Source organism: Thunnus maccoyii, chromosome 3 (genome assembly GCF_910596095.1).
Source record: "Thunnus maccoyii chromosome 3, fThuMac1.1, whole genome shotgun sequence".
Classification (NCBI taxonomy): domain Eukaryota; kingdom Metazoa; phylum Chordata; class Actinopteri; order Scombriformes; family Scombridae; genus Thunnus; species Thunnus maccoyii.
This window is the reverse complement of record NC_056535.1, coordinates 15,462,938-15,478,774: the sequence shown is the minus strand read 5'-3', so window position 1 is coordinate 15,478,774 and position 15,837 is coordinate 15,462,938. Positions and strand designations below refer to the sequence as shown.

General features: G+C 40.4%; 1 protein-coding gene across 5 annotated transcripts in view; it reads right to left on the bottom strand.

Annotated features, from left to right (window-relative positions):
* Nucleotides 1-15,819, bottom strand: part of LOC121890376 (inositol 1,4,5-trisphosphate receptor type 1) — a 76,378-nt gene extending 60,559 nt beyond the window's left edge. For 4 of the 5 annotated variants that reach the window (XM_042402580.1, XM_042402587.1, XM_042402571.1 and 1 more), the window contains exons 1-3: nt 15,256-15,819; nt 14,183-14,283; nt 11,630-11,700 (exon numbers count right to left, since the gene is read on the bottom strand). In XM_042402580.1, the coding sequence (XP_042258514.1) occupies nt 11,630-11,700; nt 14,183-14,274 (163 nt within the window). In that variant the 5' untranslated portion in view covers nt 14,275-14,283; nt 15,256-15,819. The remainder of the gene's footprint in view (nt 1-11,629; nt 11,701-14,182; nt 14,284-15,255) is intronic. The other variant, XM_042402564.1, reaches the window with a different exon arrangement.
* Nucleotides 15,820-15,837: the final 18 nt, after the last annotated feature.

The window sequence follows — 15,837 nt, the reverse complement described above, 5'->3', positions numbered from 1 at the left end:
CAATCAGACAAAGAACACACATACACTAGAAGCTCCTGTCTGAAGAGTGAGCTGCCCTATAATTTGACACAGTAGATTTATCATACACTAAACACACAATCACAGCTTGCAATATGAGCACCGTGTGTGACAGATGATCAGCCGACACTGAAGGGTTGCCTTTAATCACAGTCAGCTGTGAGAGAAAACATGTTAGTTCAGTAGTATTGAAATCTGGGGTTAGAATTCCTTCTGGGGTCACTGAGCAGGAGAACTGGTGGGACCAGGTCCAGAGGGCAGAAATCTCAATGATTCATTAACATTCTCGCAACCGAAAGCAACCTTTTACTACCGGAACCCCCATCCCATAAACATGACTTTATTTAGCACTCAAATATCTATTTGAGTTCATAAACAAAGCTATCTTTGATACACCCTAAATCGTATGCACTTTCAAATGCTAACCCACAATTATGTAGCTGGTAAAAAAAAAAGATAAACATGCTGAAATATTACCAGAGCTGTTTGTAAGTCTCAAGTGATCGAGGGCAAGTCCAAGTCAAGCCACAAGCCTTGCAAGCAAATTTCAAGCCAATTCAAAGTCTCTGAATGCATAAAAATGGCATTGGATTTGAACAGTTTTTCTTCAAAGCTGTGTTTGCAGTATTTTTACAGAACCGAGACTAAGTTACAATGCACAGGCCTAAATATTAAGGGGCACTGTAATGAGGAGTGCTACTCAACCTGTGAACAGTATAATATCTTCTGTGGCTCTGGAGCTTTCTAAAAAGTGTGAGACAATATCCATGATGATGTCATCGGGGTTATTGAGTCGCATCATGGGAGGTGTTGCATTCAGTGTTTTTGTAACTCGACGGGCTGTGTCACTCCCTCATTCACTACTCCCTATACAAGAAATGTAGACACTCAATAGTTTACTCAATATTGAGCAGCAAATTGGGATTTCAGACTCTTGCTAATTATCAGAATTTTGTGTGAACTGTCAGCTGTTGAAGAATGGTAATTTTCACATCAATAAAATGTGATGCTTGCATTGTGGGATTGTTAGCAGAAAGTACAGTACTGTACATGCCATGGATAGTACTTTTCAGATACAGTCTCAAACTAGGGACAAAAAGTCAGTATATATTATTGTAAGTTGTCCAACTTTATTGAAGTACAACACTGAATTGCTGGAGTACCCTTTAAAATATTAGGGGTGTGTGGCTGTGGAAGGCATTAATCTTAATTCCCATGCTAGCGGCAAGGCTTTAGAATGGTAATGTCTTTTGTCCAGACTGAAATATCCCAGCATCTATTAGATGGAGTGTCATAAAATTTTGTACAGACATTCATGGTCCTGCTCATTTTGGTCATCCTCTGACTTTTCCGACCATGATGTTCACTTGCCATCTTCTTCTTTTGGCTGCTCCCGTTAGGGATCGCCACAGCAGATCACCTGTTTCCATCTCCTCCTGTCCTCTACATCTTCCTCTGTTGCACCAACCACCTGCATGTCTTCCCTCACCATATCCATAAACCTCCTCTTTGGCCTTCCTTGTTTCCTCCATTTTCAGCATCCTTGTCCCAATATAACCAGCATCTCTCCTCCACATACGTCCAAACCATCTCAATCTCGCCTCTCTAGCTTTGTCTCCAAACCGTCCAACCTGAGCTGTCCCTCTAATATACTCGTTCCTAATCCTGTCCATTACTTCGAACAGTTGACCCCAAGTATTTAACTCATATGTGTCCTCTCTCCAAATTATGCACATGTATTCTGTCTTGCTCCTACTGACTTTCATCCCTCTTCTCTCTAGTGCATACTTCCACCTCTCCAGGCTCTCCTCAACCTGCTCCCTGCTCTCACTACAGATCACAATGTCATCCGCAAACATCATAGTCCACGGAGACTCCTGCCCAATCTTGTCCATCAAACTGTCTATCACCATTGCAAATAAGAAAGGGCTCAAAGCTGATCCTTGATGTAATCCCACCTCCACCTTGAACCCATTAATCACTACAACCGCACACCTTACTGCTGTCACACTGCCATCATACATATCCTGCACCACTCTTTCATACTTCTCTGATACTCCCGACTTCCTCAAACAATACCACACCTCCTCTCTCAGCACCCTGTCATATACTTTCTCTGTATCCACAGACACAATGCAACTCCTTCTGACCTTCTCTGCACTTCTCCATCCTTCTCCATTCCTTACAACAAACATCACATCTGTAGTGCTCTTTCCTGTCACGAAACCATACTGCTGCTCACTAATCATCACCTCTCTTGTTAACCTAACTTCCACTACTCTTTCCCATAACTTCATGCTGTGGCTGATCAACTTTATACCTCTATAGTTGCAATAGCTCTGCACATCACCCTTATTCTTGAAAATCAGTACCAGTACACTTCTTCTCAACTTGTCAGGCATCCTCTCACTTTCCAAGATTGTGTTTAACAGTCTAGTTAAGAACTCCACTGTCATCTCTCCCAAACATCTCCATGCCTCCACAGGTATGTCATCTAGACCAACCGCCTTTCCATTCTTCATCCTCTTCATAGCTGCTCTCATGTCATCCTTAGTAATCCACCACACTTCCTGGTTCACTATCCCCACATAATCCAGCCTTCTCTCTCTCTCTCTCTCATTTTCTTCATTCATCAGTCCTTCAAAGTACGCCTTCCACCTTCTCAACACATTCTCCTCACTAGTCGGCATATTTCCATCTCTGTCCGTCATCACCCTAACCTGCTGCACATCTTTCCCAGCTCAGGCCCTCTGTCTAGCCAATCAATACAAGTCCTTTTCTCCTTCCTTAGTGTCCAACCTCTCATACAACTTGCCATATACCTTTTCCTTAGCCTTCGCCACCTCTCTTCGCCTTACAGCACTTCTCCTTGTACTCCTGTCTTCTTTCTTCATCTCTCTGTCTATCCCTCTTCTTCTTCACCAACCTATTCCTCCATATACTTTCCTGTACTTCCTCATTCCACCAACAACTCTCCTTGCCTTCACTCTTTACTGCCACCCAGCACCTGTCTTAACTCCTCCCTGAACTCCATGCAATAGTCTTCTTTCTTCAACTTCCACCATTTGATCCTTGGCTCTGCCTACTAATACATAAGACATAGTCCAGCTGTGTGCACCTTCTTCCACCCTTACACGTCACCCTGTGCTCCTTTCTATTCTTGAAATACATATTCACCAGATCCATTTCCATCCTTTTTGCAAAATCCACCACCATCTGTCCAACACTCTCTTCACTTCCAACACACTCTCGACATACTCTTCCTTCAGGATTACCCCTACTCCATTTCACCTCTCATCTACACCATGGTAGAACAGTTTGAAACCACCCCCGATGCTCCTGGCCTTACTCCACTTCCACCTGGTCTCTTGCACACACAGTATATCTACCTTCCTTCTCTCCATCATATCAGCCAGCTCTCTCCCTTTATCGGTCATAGTGCCGACATTCAAAGTTCCGACTCTCACCTCCACACTCCTAACCTTCCTCCTCTCTTGCTGCCTCCAGACATGCCTTACCCCTCTCCTTCTCCTTTGCCCAACAGTAGTATAGTTTTCACCGGCTCCCTGCTGGTCAACAGTACTGGTGGCAGCCATTGGTAACCCAGGCCTCAACGGATCCGGTATGGAAATCTAATTTATGATCTGCATATTTGATTTGGCATAGGTTTTACACCAGTTGCCCTTCCTGATGCAACCCTCGCCATTTATCGGGGTTGGAACTGGCACTAAGAATGCACTGGCTTGTGCATCCCCAGTGGCTGGATGATGGCAAATGCTTATCTTGCCATCGTCGGGTCAGAATTTAAATTTGTGCAATACTTTTTTGGTTTAAGTGTCAAATGCGTCAAACTTCATAGTAGTCAAGTACATGCCTTGTACAAGCCATGTCTCAAGTCATCATTTTTTGTGACTTAAAAAAGTCCAATCAAGTCTCAATCTACAGCTTCAATTATTACTGTATATAGGATCCTGTGCTGGGCTCACTATAGTCTTCAAACCCTACAAAATATTACAACATATGCAATGTATGAATGCAGTGTTAAGTCTAAAGAGTTTCATAATTATTGCATGATGGCGCATGTTAAAGATATATCCTGCCTAAACAATATTACCTGTCCTCAAAGTCCGAACAACACTGCTTCCTCTCTCATACATGAAGCGTACAGTACTTTACTAAGAGCTGGATGAGGGTGTAACATTCTGGTACCATCTTTAAGCTTTTTTTCACAAGTGAAAACTACAGTAGCTTAGTGCTAATTACATGCATGGCAAGTGTGAACATCTTAGCAAGTAACATGACATGGTAACAGACTGTTGTTGATACACAGCTTTTTTTAATGTCCAGTGTGTAGAGGCATCTAGCAGACGGACTTGGCAGAAATGGAATATAATAGTCATAAGTATGTTTTAATCAGCGTATAATCACCTGAAAATAAGAATCTTTGTGTTTTTGTTGCCTTAGAATGAGCCATTTATATCTACATAGGGAGCAGGTCCTCTTCCACGGAGCCCGCTATTTTGCACTGCCATGTTTCTACAGTAGCCCAGAACAGACAAACCAAACACTGGCTCTAGAGGGGTCTTTCACATTTTTTGTGTTTTCCACAAGTTCCTCCTACACACTTGGAAGGACAGGGTGAGGGGAGGGCTATTCAGTTGGTTGTACTCAGCAAACTCACGGCTAGATGCCACTAAATTCTACACACAGCACCTTTAAGCAACATCACCCTTTACAATGACAAACTGGTGTGGAAAGCTCATTTGAATATCATCATGATGTGTGAAATATGAGAAGTGAAACAACAAAATATCTGAGTATGGCATTACATTAATTGGTTACAGAGTCAAATAGTAAAATTATTGTTGGTGTGAGTTCTTTTATATTATATGTTCAGAATAATAAAAGCTTTTCAGTTTTAAATCCCTTTTTTAGACCTTGTCCTTTGTCTGCTGGTTTACAGTGACAGTGGTGTCATGCAAGACTGCTTTGAGTGGTCTTGCACGAGGGCTACAGATGACTCAGAAAGATCACTAACACCAGCTCTTTCGACATGTACAGTTCAACAAGAAGCTAATAAAAATCCTACAGCCACTGACAAACTTTGTCAGATCTAAGGGAACCAAGATGAAGATGCCTGTAGCACTGGAAACTATCAAAACTAGTGAAGGGCTATAAAGCCTACAGAGATGACTTACCTCTGACAAAAGCTTTATTATTAAGAGAGCAGAACAACCACAATACTTTGATTCTGTAAAAAAAAGAAACAACACTAACAGCTTTCAATTAGGTCAAGTGTGTGACAACACAGAGCTACATAATTTACAATGGTACAAAATTGAATGTTCAGTTTGTTAAGTGCAGAACTAGTAAGAATCCTGAAATTCAAATTTTCACTTCTACTCCTCTTCGTTATCTGCTACCCTGTTATGAAAACAGTTCAAGCACATCATGTGAGACAAAAAATCTGATGTATCCACATCACAAAGAGGTCATCAGTGTCCAAACACAAGCAGGGAGGCCTGGTTGTACCTGTGTGAGACAGTTGAGCTACTCTTTCCTGCAGTAGATGACATTGTCTGGCCAAGAACTTAGAGACTGTGTTAAATCAATGATATTCTCAATGATCTGGTTGTATAAACTGCACTGCTATTCTCTCTAAGGTTCTTATCCTGTTAGAGATGTTATAGAGGAAGCAACTAATCACTTGTAGTGCATCTAAGACAATAAATGGATCTACTGACAACAGCTTCCCTTGTTTCCTGCAGGACCTCTCCTCTCGCAATAGACAGGAAAGCAATACACAGTATGTGGTTATTAGGAGAGGAAGGGACTAAAGACAGCACTGTTTCTGGTGTTTATCCCAGATCAACCACTCAATTAGTCTGCAGTGTGTCTCTGAGAGCAACAGTAGTTTAGGTTGGCAAGCATGTGAGACATTTTATCACAACATAGTAAGGAGTTAATGCTCCAAAGTTTGTTGGAGTTTAAGAGGTTTAAATGTTTCAGGACACATGTAAAATATGTGCAAAACAAAAAAGGAAGTTATGGCAAGAGACAAAATATGAAATGATGACAAAAAAGTAAAAAACAAACAAACCAAGAATTGCAGACATGTGAAGGCAGGACAGGAAGACACTATCCACTTCAATGGTTTTCTCATGCTACTGATTTAGCAATGTAAATGTCAGGCGAATGATAAACAAGCAGGGAAATCAGCTCTTGTTGTTTCAGCACCTCTCTGTACAAGACGGGGTTTGCTTTGATGGTTATGTTTTGTTTCTAATTTCTAAGCCCATATCAATCTCTGTTTTTCCCTTTACAAACAACCAGTAATCATCAAAAAGTTTGTATATGAAAGAGCCTACATTATTCGAGCAAGTTTGTTGCATAGATCAAGTGGAGAAATAATTAAAGATTGACTTGGGTGGAACGCGGAGGTCAATTTGACATGCATGATGATTAAGTGTCTCTGATGAAACAGTGGGCCTACTTCACACAATTACCAACATCCATTTACTATAAATACAGTATGTCAATACCAGTTAGTCGCATCAAGCTTTAAAATGTGTTGTACCAATATGTGAACAGCCTCATGGCCACAGTCAGAAACAGAGGATGGTGATTTGATTGATTATTCTGTAAAGGAAAATTAAAAGTAGATGACATCTGAACAATGCAGCATTCATCTTATTATTCATTAACACAGTGACTTCAGCACACAACAAAAAGAACTGCCACCATCATTTAAAATCAGACAACACTGGCAAAACATTCAAACGACTGAAGTATAAATCACAGTGACTAAAAATGAAAAGAAGATTACACTTATTTAACAGCTCATACAAAGCATTGTTACAGTGTGAAGAGTTGTATCTGCCTCGGACTGACTGTTGATCACTGTTCTCTGCTGAACTCATCTGAGTGTGTGTGGGTGTGTGTGTAATGGTACTTCAAAGACCGTCAGGGTGAGAAACAAAGCAAAGCTACTGAGTCCTGATGTCTCCTGAGTCCTGATGTGCTTACAGGCTACATGAGAGAAAGTGTGATTGTGTGAAGGGTGCTTGTGTTTACATTAGGAGGAAATGTTAAGCATACCTTAGCAGTGACAGTATAAGGCCCAGTCGACATGGCTAGTCTGGCCCTGCGCCCTTATAGCCTCCACTGAGGAGGAATAGCCTACAACTGTGTCCCTTTCCAACAGCTGAGGACCCTCCCAAATGAGGGTGGGGGGAGGGGGGTGGGTGATGGCAGAGGATTGTTCATTCTGCCAGAGGACACCCAGAGGACTCAAATTAGAAGTTTCCAAAGATGTTTGGGGAAAGAAATGCAGATATGTAAGCACACTTAACCATGACTGTGTTTGTGGAAGTTTAAGCAGGGAAAATCTGCTGCTTGTTTGGTTTAATAATGTTTTACACTTATTGAGAAATATCTATGGCAAGTCCTCCTCAGAAACAAAGATTCTGCTACAGCCCTCTATTTTATTTTAAACCTCCAGTGAGGGTGCTATAGTTGAGACAAATTAATAAAATACCAAGAAAAACCATGAGCCACAAACATATTATTGCAATCCTTAACTATAGATTTTTTTTTTATTAGTTGCACCATGAAAAACTAAGAACATTTAATATCCATAAGCATAAAAAATGAAATCTATCATGACCTCACCACAGCTTAGACTGTGACTTGTTCTTTGTGGTGTTTATTATGAGACCTGCACATATAATATATAAACATCGGAAAAATGATTTGTCCACTATTCAATTTAGCATCAGTTCAGCAGTAGCAAATTTTCTAACAAACTAATAATTTGGATTAATTATTAGTTGTTTTGATGTTGTGGGATTAACTGTAATGACTAAAGAGTGCAATCAGTGTGGCACTCTATCACATATAGCAGGATAGACCTGTTTTACAGCAGATATTTTAAGCTGTGGCCCTATTCCACAAATCCCTAAGCCAGTTTTGAATATGTAATGAATTCACACTGCAAAAATGACAAAAGCAAGTATACTCAAAAAAAGTCAGTGTATACATGCACTAAAATTGCTTTGTTTTTGAATGTGTTGTTGATGTACACAATTGTCTCTGAATGCAATTAAAGGAAACCGAGCCTTCGCTCACATTTAAAAAACGAAAATTAAGATAAGTTACATATTGTCATGAGACATCACCAGATAGATTTTGGGGGAAAAAAACATTTAAAAAATGAAATCACAGTATGCTGTAAAGATAGGCTTTTTTCATTGAAGAGATATTGACATGTCACCGTAGGAAAAGCACAGATGTAAATAACAAGATGAATGGTGGCTGAATTATGTTTAGCTGCTTTGGTTAAGGGTCTTTGTACAGTACAAACAGGCTTACTGTCACACTGTCCTGGCTTACTGGGACACTTGAATAGAACAGAGACATCATTAGTGTAAGTAATAACACCTGTGCTTTTCCTATTATGACAAGTCAAACTGTCATGAAAAGGGCCTATCGGTATAAAGTACATATTCTATACAATTAGTGTGAAAGGGAGGCATATTTGACCTGTCATAAAAGAAAAAGCACAGGTGAAACTAATGTCATTAATGATGGCTCTGTTCCATTTCACTGTACCAGTGACCCAGCATGCAGCACACCAGAACCCTGGAAATGACACACCTAAATGAAATACAGCCACCATTAAAAAAAAAAAAAAGTCTATGGATTTGTGAAGTCTTCTGCAGGTGTCCTGAGACACGTTCAATTAAATAACAAGACCATATCAGGAAATATCCTCTGCTTATACTTGTGACATTAATTTTCAAAGTGTCTCTTTGAAAAAGGACCTTTTAAATATCCTTGGAAAAGAAAAGAATGCAGACATGTTTTTAGCCAAAATGGGAAAGGTCAGATTGCTATTTGAAAGGAGTACAGCAATCAACTATTGCACTTCCATTAAACTGATTCACAAGAAACCCCTAATCAAGCACCAAAAACACTGGATCCTTCATTTCCCATAATGCAACCAATAGCATGTTTTCATTAGAGCCTCCATTCCAGCTAAATGCTCCACAGCTGCAGTTTGAAACGCAGATTTCCTATTATAAATTTGTTTTCTCCAAGCGCAAGCTAAGATAACCCCTGATGACATCATCAGTGCTGTTTTCTCAGACTTTGGGAAGCTCCTCCGGAGCCACAGACATTATAAAACTGTTTTCACAGCCTGGGTAGAGATGAGTAAACTCATCTATATGTATAAAATCTGTGGAGTTGCCCTTTTATGTAAATCTCTTATCTTGCATCATGATTCTATCTCTATTATGTTACAGGGTATGTATGACTACACTGTAACGTCTTCTTTATGATCCTATAGCACCCATCGTCACTTCTTTCTGTTTTCTGGAAAATGTCCAGAGACCTCTCACAGTGACATGAAGGCGTCTTCTGATCAAGTCCAGCTGACATGGTGGACGAGTTACCAAAGCCACTTTTAACTGTACTCAGCGTAAGTGCAAGGGCGTTATAGAGACACTGATCCAGTTACACAAAATCTCTTGAACCTTCATCTTTAACTACAGTTTCATTTTCTCCATGTTGTTTTTATGGCATAAACATTGAAAAAAGTGAAATAATGAATACATAAACAATATGGCAAAGACTTGTAGGTGACGTTTCCTGAGTGTACTATACCTTGTGATGCCTTTTCTAAGTGACTCCATGGAAAAAGGAGTGTGGGAGGATGGAAGATTAAATGAGGCAAAGTGATTAGTGAAAGCCTTCTGTATAAGTGAACCAATAAGAAGCTCCCTCTCTGCAATCACATGTTTGCTGCCAAAAATAGTAATGCTAACTATAGTAATTAAATCTACAAACAGTTTGGATATTCCATGACTTAAACTCAGCCAGAACTGCATTATCTCTCACTGGTCCCATACAGTAGATACAGACACGCTGTCCAAGCTAAATAGGGAAGCTACTATATGAGTCAAATTTATTTTTTCAGCATTTTAAAGCTGGTTTACAGCAGAGACAGATGAACACAATGAACAAAACTGCAAAATACTGTGGCTGTTTATGCTTGGATTATGATTCAGATGGGAATCAACAGATGTTGAAAACACTTCTAGCATTTGCTACTTTTTCCCACCTCTCTGTGCACATTTGCCAGTTGTTGGAAAACACATATCGACAGAGAAAGATAGAAGGAGACACATCTTTCATGATGCTGCAGGCTTGGAGGTATCAGTCTGCAGTCTGTGTTTATCATGCTGACAGCGACTGTCTCCAGAGGGAGATAACCTGTCCTGGGACACCAGAGACCCATTGAGCAGCTAAGCAGTGTGGGCATCGCTCACATCAAAGCTTTCTACTTTCTAAATACAGGGCGATCTTGTGTCTTCCTTTGAGACAGCAGAATGCATCCCAAATACAAAGTGTGAGCAAGTGAGTATGGAATGCTCGCTATCCAAAACGCTTCAAAGCCAAACTGAAAAACAAACTCTGAAATCAAGCTACTTTACATGGCAAAGTCCATTTGAGGAGTCAATAAATAACATGTTGTTTTTACAGAGAGCTATGAAAGAATTGCGTGAGAAATATTTTTTAAATTCATATATAAAAAAAAGATATGCTTTGTTAGTAAGGATCTAAAACTAATAGACTTTTTGAAAAATCACAATCTCAAAGTACATTTAGTAGCTGTTCAGTAGCTTTCGATCATACCCAAAAGTCTTATGGTGCTCTGCATTTCCAGTAGTTTTCCTAACATGTCAAAATATTCATTTGAAACGCTCAAAAAAAATGAAAATCTAAACATCTACTTCTCAGTGACAACTTGGATCTGCTGATCAACATCATGTGGTATGATTGAAAGCTCCAGAACAGCTTCTACATGGACCTTAAGGTGAGACTGTTTTGTTGACTGTTGTTTCAAAGTCAAGACTGAAATGAAACCAAATTTTAGAGAAATGTTTTGACTTGAAAATTTCGGTCCTCCATTTCTTCTCAGTCTATTGAACATGATCTAGCAAGCAAAAGTCCAAGAGTTCAATACAATATTTGTTTATCAGCAATAAAGGAAAAGTGCAGTTATTTATAATTTAATAACCTGCAAGACGTACTACACAAGCCTTAAATACACTCATATTCTCTGTAAAATGTTGGGCCAGACCTCTCCCCAGAGATATAAACCTCAAGCCTGAGAAACGAGGGTCATGAGTTCCACTTCCTGTATAGGAGCTAATAATAGCGAGTTCACCCAAAGAGGCAACTCAAGGCTTTTGTTTGGAAAGCAGCTTTTCAAGTGTGTTGTTTTCCATTGAATCAACATCAGCTCTGATTCTCTCCATCTGCCTCTACCTCCACAGACGAGGTGTGCGGGCGAGCACACATGGCTGTAAACACATGCATGGATGCATAAGCATGCACGCGCACACACACACACTCCATTAACATTGTCAAAAGCAACCCTGTTTGAAGTTCAGTGGGCAGAGATATTGTGGCTGTCACCAAAGAAACACAGCATAACACATTCAGCAGCGTCTCTCACAGAGCCCACAGTATAAACAGAAAGCAGTTAGTGTGAAGATGTCAGGCCTCAAGAGGACGAGGGGAGTCCACTCTCTGTGCCTCTTACCTCTGAACTTCTTTGGAGGGTTGTTGAGGTCCCCTGCATCAGGCTGGACGACGCAGCGGTCGTCCACCAAGCTGTGGATATAAATACAAAATAACATTGTTAATCACACGCGTGTGTAGTACACACACCCCTGGTAACCAGTCAAACTGTGTTCTATGTTTCATATACAGTACCTGTGATTTTTGATTAGTGTGTGTAGTCAATATTTTTGCGTGCTTGTATATTATGTATTATTTTATGATGATGATGTAACACTGTAAGTAGGGCTGCAAGTAATTATTTTCATTATTTATTCCAAAGATTTAGTTGATTTACAGAAAATTAATCTGCAATAATTCTGATAATCAGTTAATTGTATCTTTTTTTTTTAGCGAAAACACCAAAAGAATCAGTTGGTTCCAGCTTCTCAAATGGGAATATTTGGTGGTTTTCTTAATCTTCTATGATATTAAAATGAAAATTTTCTGTCAATTTAAAGAGAAAATGATGAACTGATCAATTGAGGAAAAAAACTTTGGCAGATCAATCAATAATGAAATGTTATCTGAAGCCAAATGCATACAGTATAGTTTCCAGATTTTTATGATACAGTAGAGCTGCAAATAATTATTATTTTGATACAGATTAATCCCTGAATTATTTTTTAGTTAGTTGATGAATCATTCAATCTGCTGAATATGACAGATCCCAAAATCCAATGGTTATTTATAGTAATTTGCAATATCATCCCTGTGTCTTTTTCACGTGACGTATGATGGTTTGGGTTTGTGCTAAACATAGTAGTGGGCAAAACTACTCACAACAAAACCGTCTGCTTATACACTGAGTCTTTCCTGTTTTCATTGACAGCTCACATGTAGTTGCAGCTTGTTTACTCTCTCGCTCCACACAATAATGAAATAATTGAGGGTTAGATGACCTGTGGGCAGGCTGGAATTTCTGGTGACAAATTTAGCTTTTACTGGCTTAGAATAACACTTGTCTGGACACAGGCCAAATCCCACATCCATTTGAGGCCTTTTTCCCGGAGAATGTCTACAGTTGTCCAAACAGACCTGTCTACTTCTCCAGTCTGTACACCTCAAGGAACAAGGCTGCAGACTTTGATACAGAGTGAGAAAATATCCGGAGAGAGTTAAGGAGAAATGATTCAGTATGCTTTCAATGCATGCGTGGATGATGATGCACATAACTTGCTAATCCCTCTCAGAGTGCTCAGTGAGCAACCCAAGCGTAATAGCTACCTTTAAACAAAACAGAGAGGTCCTGCTGCAATCTCACCGTGCAAAGCAGCATTTTAACATTTCTAACCTTTTAATTTGCTCACAGACCCTTCTCTCTCTCTCCCGTTACCAAACATTAGCTGGGAATGCTGCTCAGCTGGAGGACTCAAAAAGTTTTCTCTCTTCTCAGTATGCTTTCTTCTTCTAAGGGCAGATGATCTGGAGAATGCTGCTGAGTTGGTGGTTATGCGTGGAGAAGATGGCTCCGGGCCAAAGCTGTCATGACACTTTTGTAAATACAGTACGTGCGCACTTGTATGTGTGAGTGTGTTTGTGTGTACGTGGGAAGCGCTGGAACTCTGGAAAAGGCCACAATGTCTCTATAGTGATTCAGTCTTTGCTGTAGGTCATTCCATTTTTCATGAGCGTTGGGGGGGGGTCCTGGAAACTGAGCTGATAATGCTGATACTGATGCTAGACACTACAGAAAGGTACCTGCAAAACATCCGTACAAGATGCCTCTTACTGCACTTTTTTACGTTCAGCTCTAAAGAGGAAGGTTACATGCAACAAGTGTGATTCATTATTGCATATTTTAATGATATTTTAAGGGCAATGGATCCAATCACTTGTCCATTCTGCAGCCCCTACTGATAAGAGTACATGATCAATAAACTCTTTCAGAAAATCAGCCCTGGTTTTATTGTGGGCCAAATGTGAGGTAGGATTGATGGAGGAAGACAGTGTAATATTGCTGAGATTGTGTGGGTGAATGAGTAGCTTGTAAATAGAGTTTTACTATTAGCGTTGAGTATTTTACACAACACCACCTCAGCGTTTCCTCCTCTGTCTCTGCTCCCTCTAACCCCTGCTCCTGCCACAGACACAACACAAACACTTTATCATTAAGTGTGCATTCACCGCCCCTATATTTCCTTTTCTCCCAGCACTATCAGCGGTGGGGTCAGTTGTGGCCAGTGCACCACTTCAAAGGCCTCCCACTGTTATCACAGCTTTGTTCTGTGGGATAAACTGCAAAATTACATCCATTTATCTCTTCTTTACAACATACTCCCATTCTGTCACTGACTGTGGGAACTGATGCCTCAAACGGATGTCTCAAACACAGACTAAAACGTAAAATGCTCTTTCTGATGGCACCGAAATGTGTGTCTCCCTAAATCGAACTTTCTAAAAAAAAAGAAAAAAAGAAAAGGTTGCCAATGCTAGAGTGATTTCATTCATTCCAAACATGGCTCAGCTTGCGGAGGAACAGGAGTGTGAAAGCAGGGCCCACACACATAATGTTCGGCCAGTGAGATGGACATACCCCAAGGTGCTGATGAAACCATTGGTGGAACCCTCTGCATACAGGGAGCAGATGTCCCCAATGTGTAGGAAGCTGGACATCTTATCCGACATGTTTGACACCTACAGCGGAGCAAAAAAGTAAAAATGAGTAGAGAATCTTGACTTAACACATTGTGTTCTGGATATTTGAAATGTTATCATCACTATACTCTAAAAAGCAGCAGAAACATCCCTGTTTTCTGTTCTGTCATGTTCATATTTCTAACTTTTATGATAATAATCTCAATTTGCATGTATCCATCTTCAACACTATTAATAGATTCCCATAGTTAATGCCTTCATCAGTGAATTCCAGCTTACATTTGCAGTATGATAATGGCAATGTACTCTCAATATCAGATCATGTAGCTTCAGGGTTCCCAGTTAGGTGGCAGTGCACTTTTTTTTTTTAAGAGGAGAGGGTTCCCTGAGAGGCCACTACACTGATACCACTGTCTGCCTTTATGGATTTGCATAGACGCTACAGGAAAAATTCTCTGTTTCATGTTACTGTAACCTGTGGATCGTGTTGGTGACTGAAAGCTGAATAGTTAATGATTAGGAGCAGCAACAGCTAACAGGAAGCTTAAGGCACCTGCATGCAACAGGTCATTATTGCAGGTCCACTTCACTCAGGTTATCTGCCTGTTTTTGAAGCGCTGCTCTCTAACTGAGGTCGACAAATCATGACAAAGTAGACAAATAACGGTGGCTGTAAGTGACTATAAACCTAAAATATCACAGCCAAAGTGCTCATCTTCCTAATGTGACCACAAACACACATGAAACATGAGAAAACGCGCGTTAATGGTAGTAGACTGTATCCGCAATCACACAGTTTCACAGCAGTCCGAAATTATTATTATTATATATCGGTGTCAGGCTGATTTAAGTCACCACACTGTGTTCACCACAAGCACTGGCCTTGTTGAGCTGTGAGCAATTTGTTAGCCATTTATGGAGAGCGAACTGAATCTTTTCTCTCTCCGCAGCGAGAAGATAAAGATAGGAAGAGAAGATGGTAAACTGTACAACTTGTGCGCTCAACTTTACCTCGGTTGTGGTAAACGCTCGGATGTTCAGCTCTCCCTGGACCAGCTACGACAACATGACTGTGGCTTTGCCCTCCACCGGCCGATGCTGAGATCCAGCCGTCAGCGACTGTAATAATCCAGTTTTTTTTTATTTTTTTTATGACAGCTCTATCACCTTTCCGCGCCTGGCTGTGGGTTCTTACCGGGGTTGTGTTCACTGAGGCAGGCTGCACACTGGCTGGCTGAGCTGCTGCCTGGCTCACTGCCACTTCTTCTCAAACGGCCGTAGTGTTGATATCTGGGAAATGATGTCCAAATCCATGTGGTCGCATCCTTCCACAGGGGAAATCCAAACTGTAGTATCCCTCCCAATGTGGAGCCTTGATTTATAATGTGGTGCGCAAAAAAAGTCTCTTATCTGAAATATTCTGTCAAACAACACTTTTATAGGTTTTGATTGATATTTGGAGTGGTATTTTTTAAATAAGGCTGCCTTTTTAATCAATATTAATCTCACTGTCATCTACTGTATTTACAAGCTTAATCATTAGTTTAAAATGTTCGTGGCAGATAATAGATATACTCACTCCGGGCAGGAAAG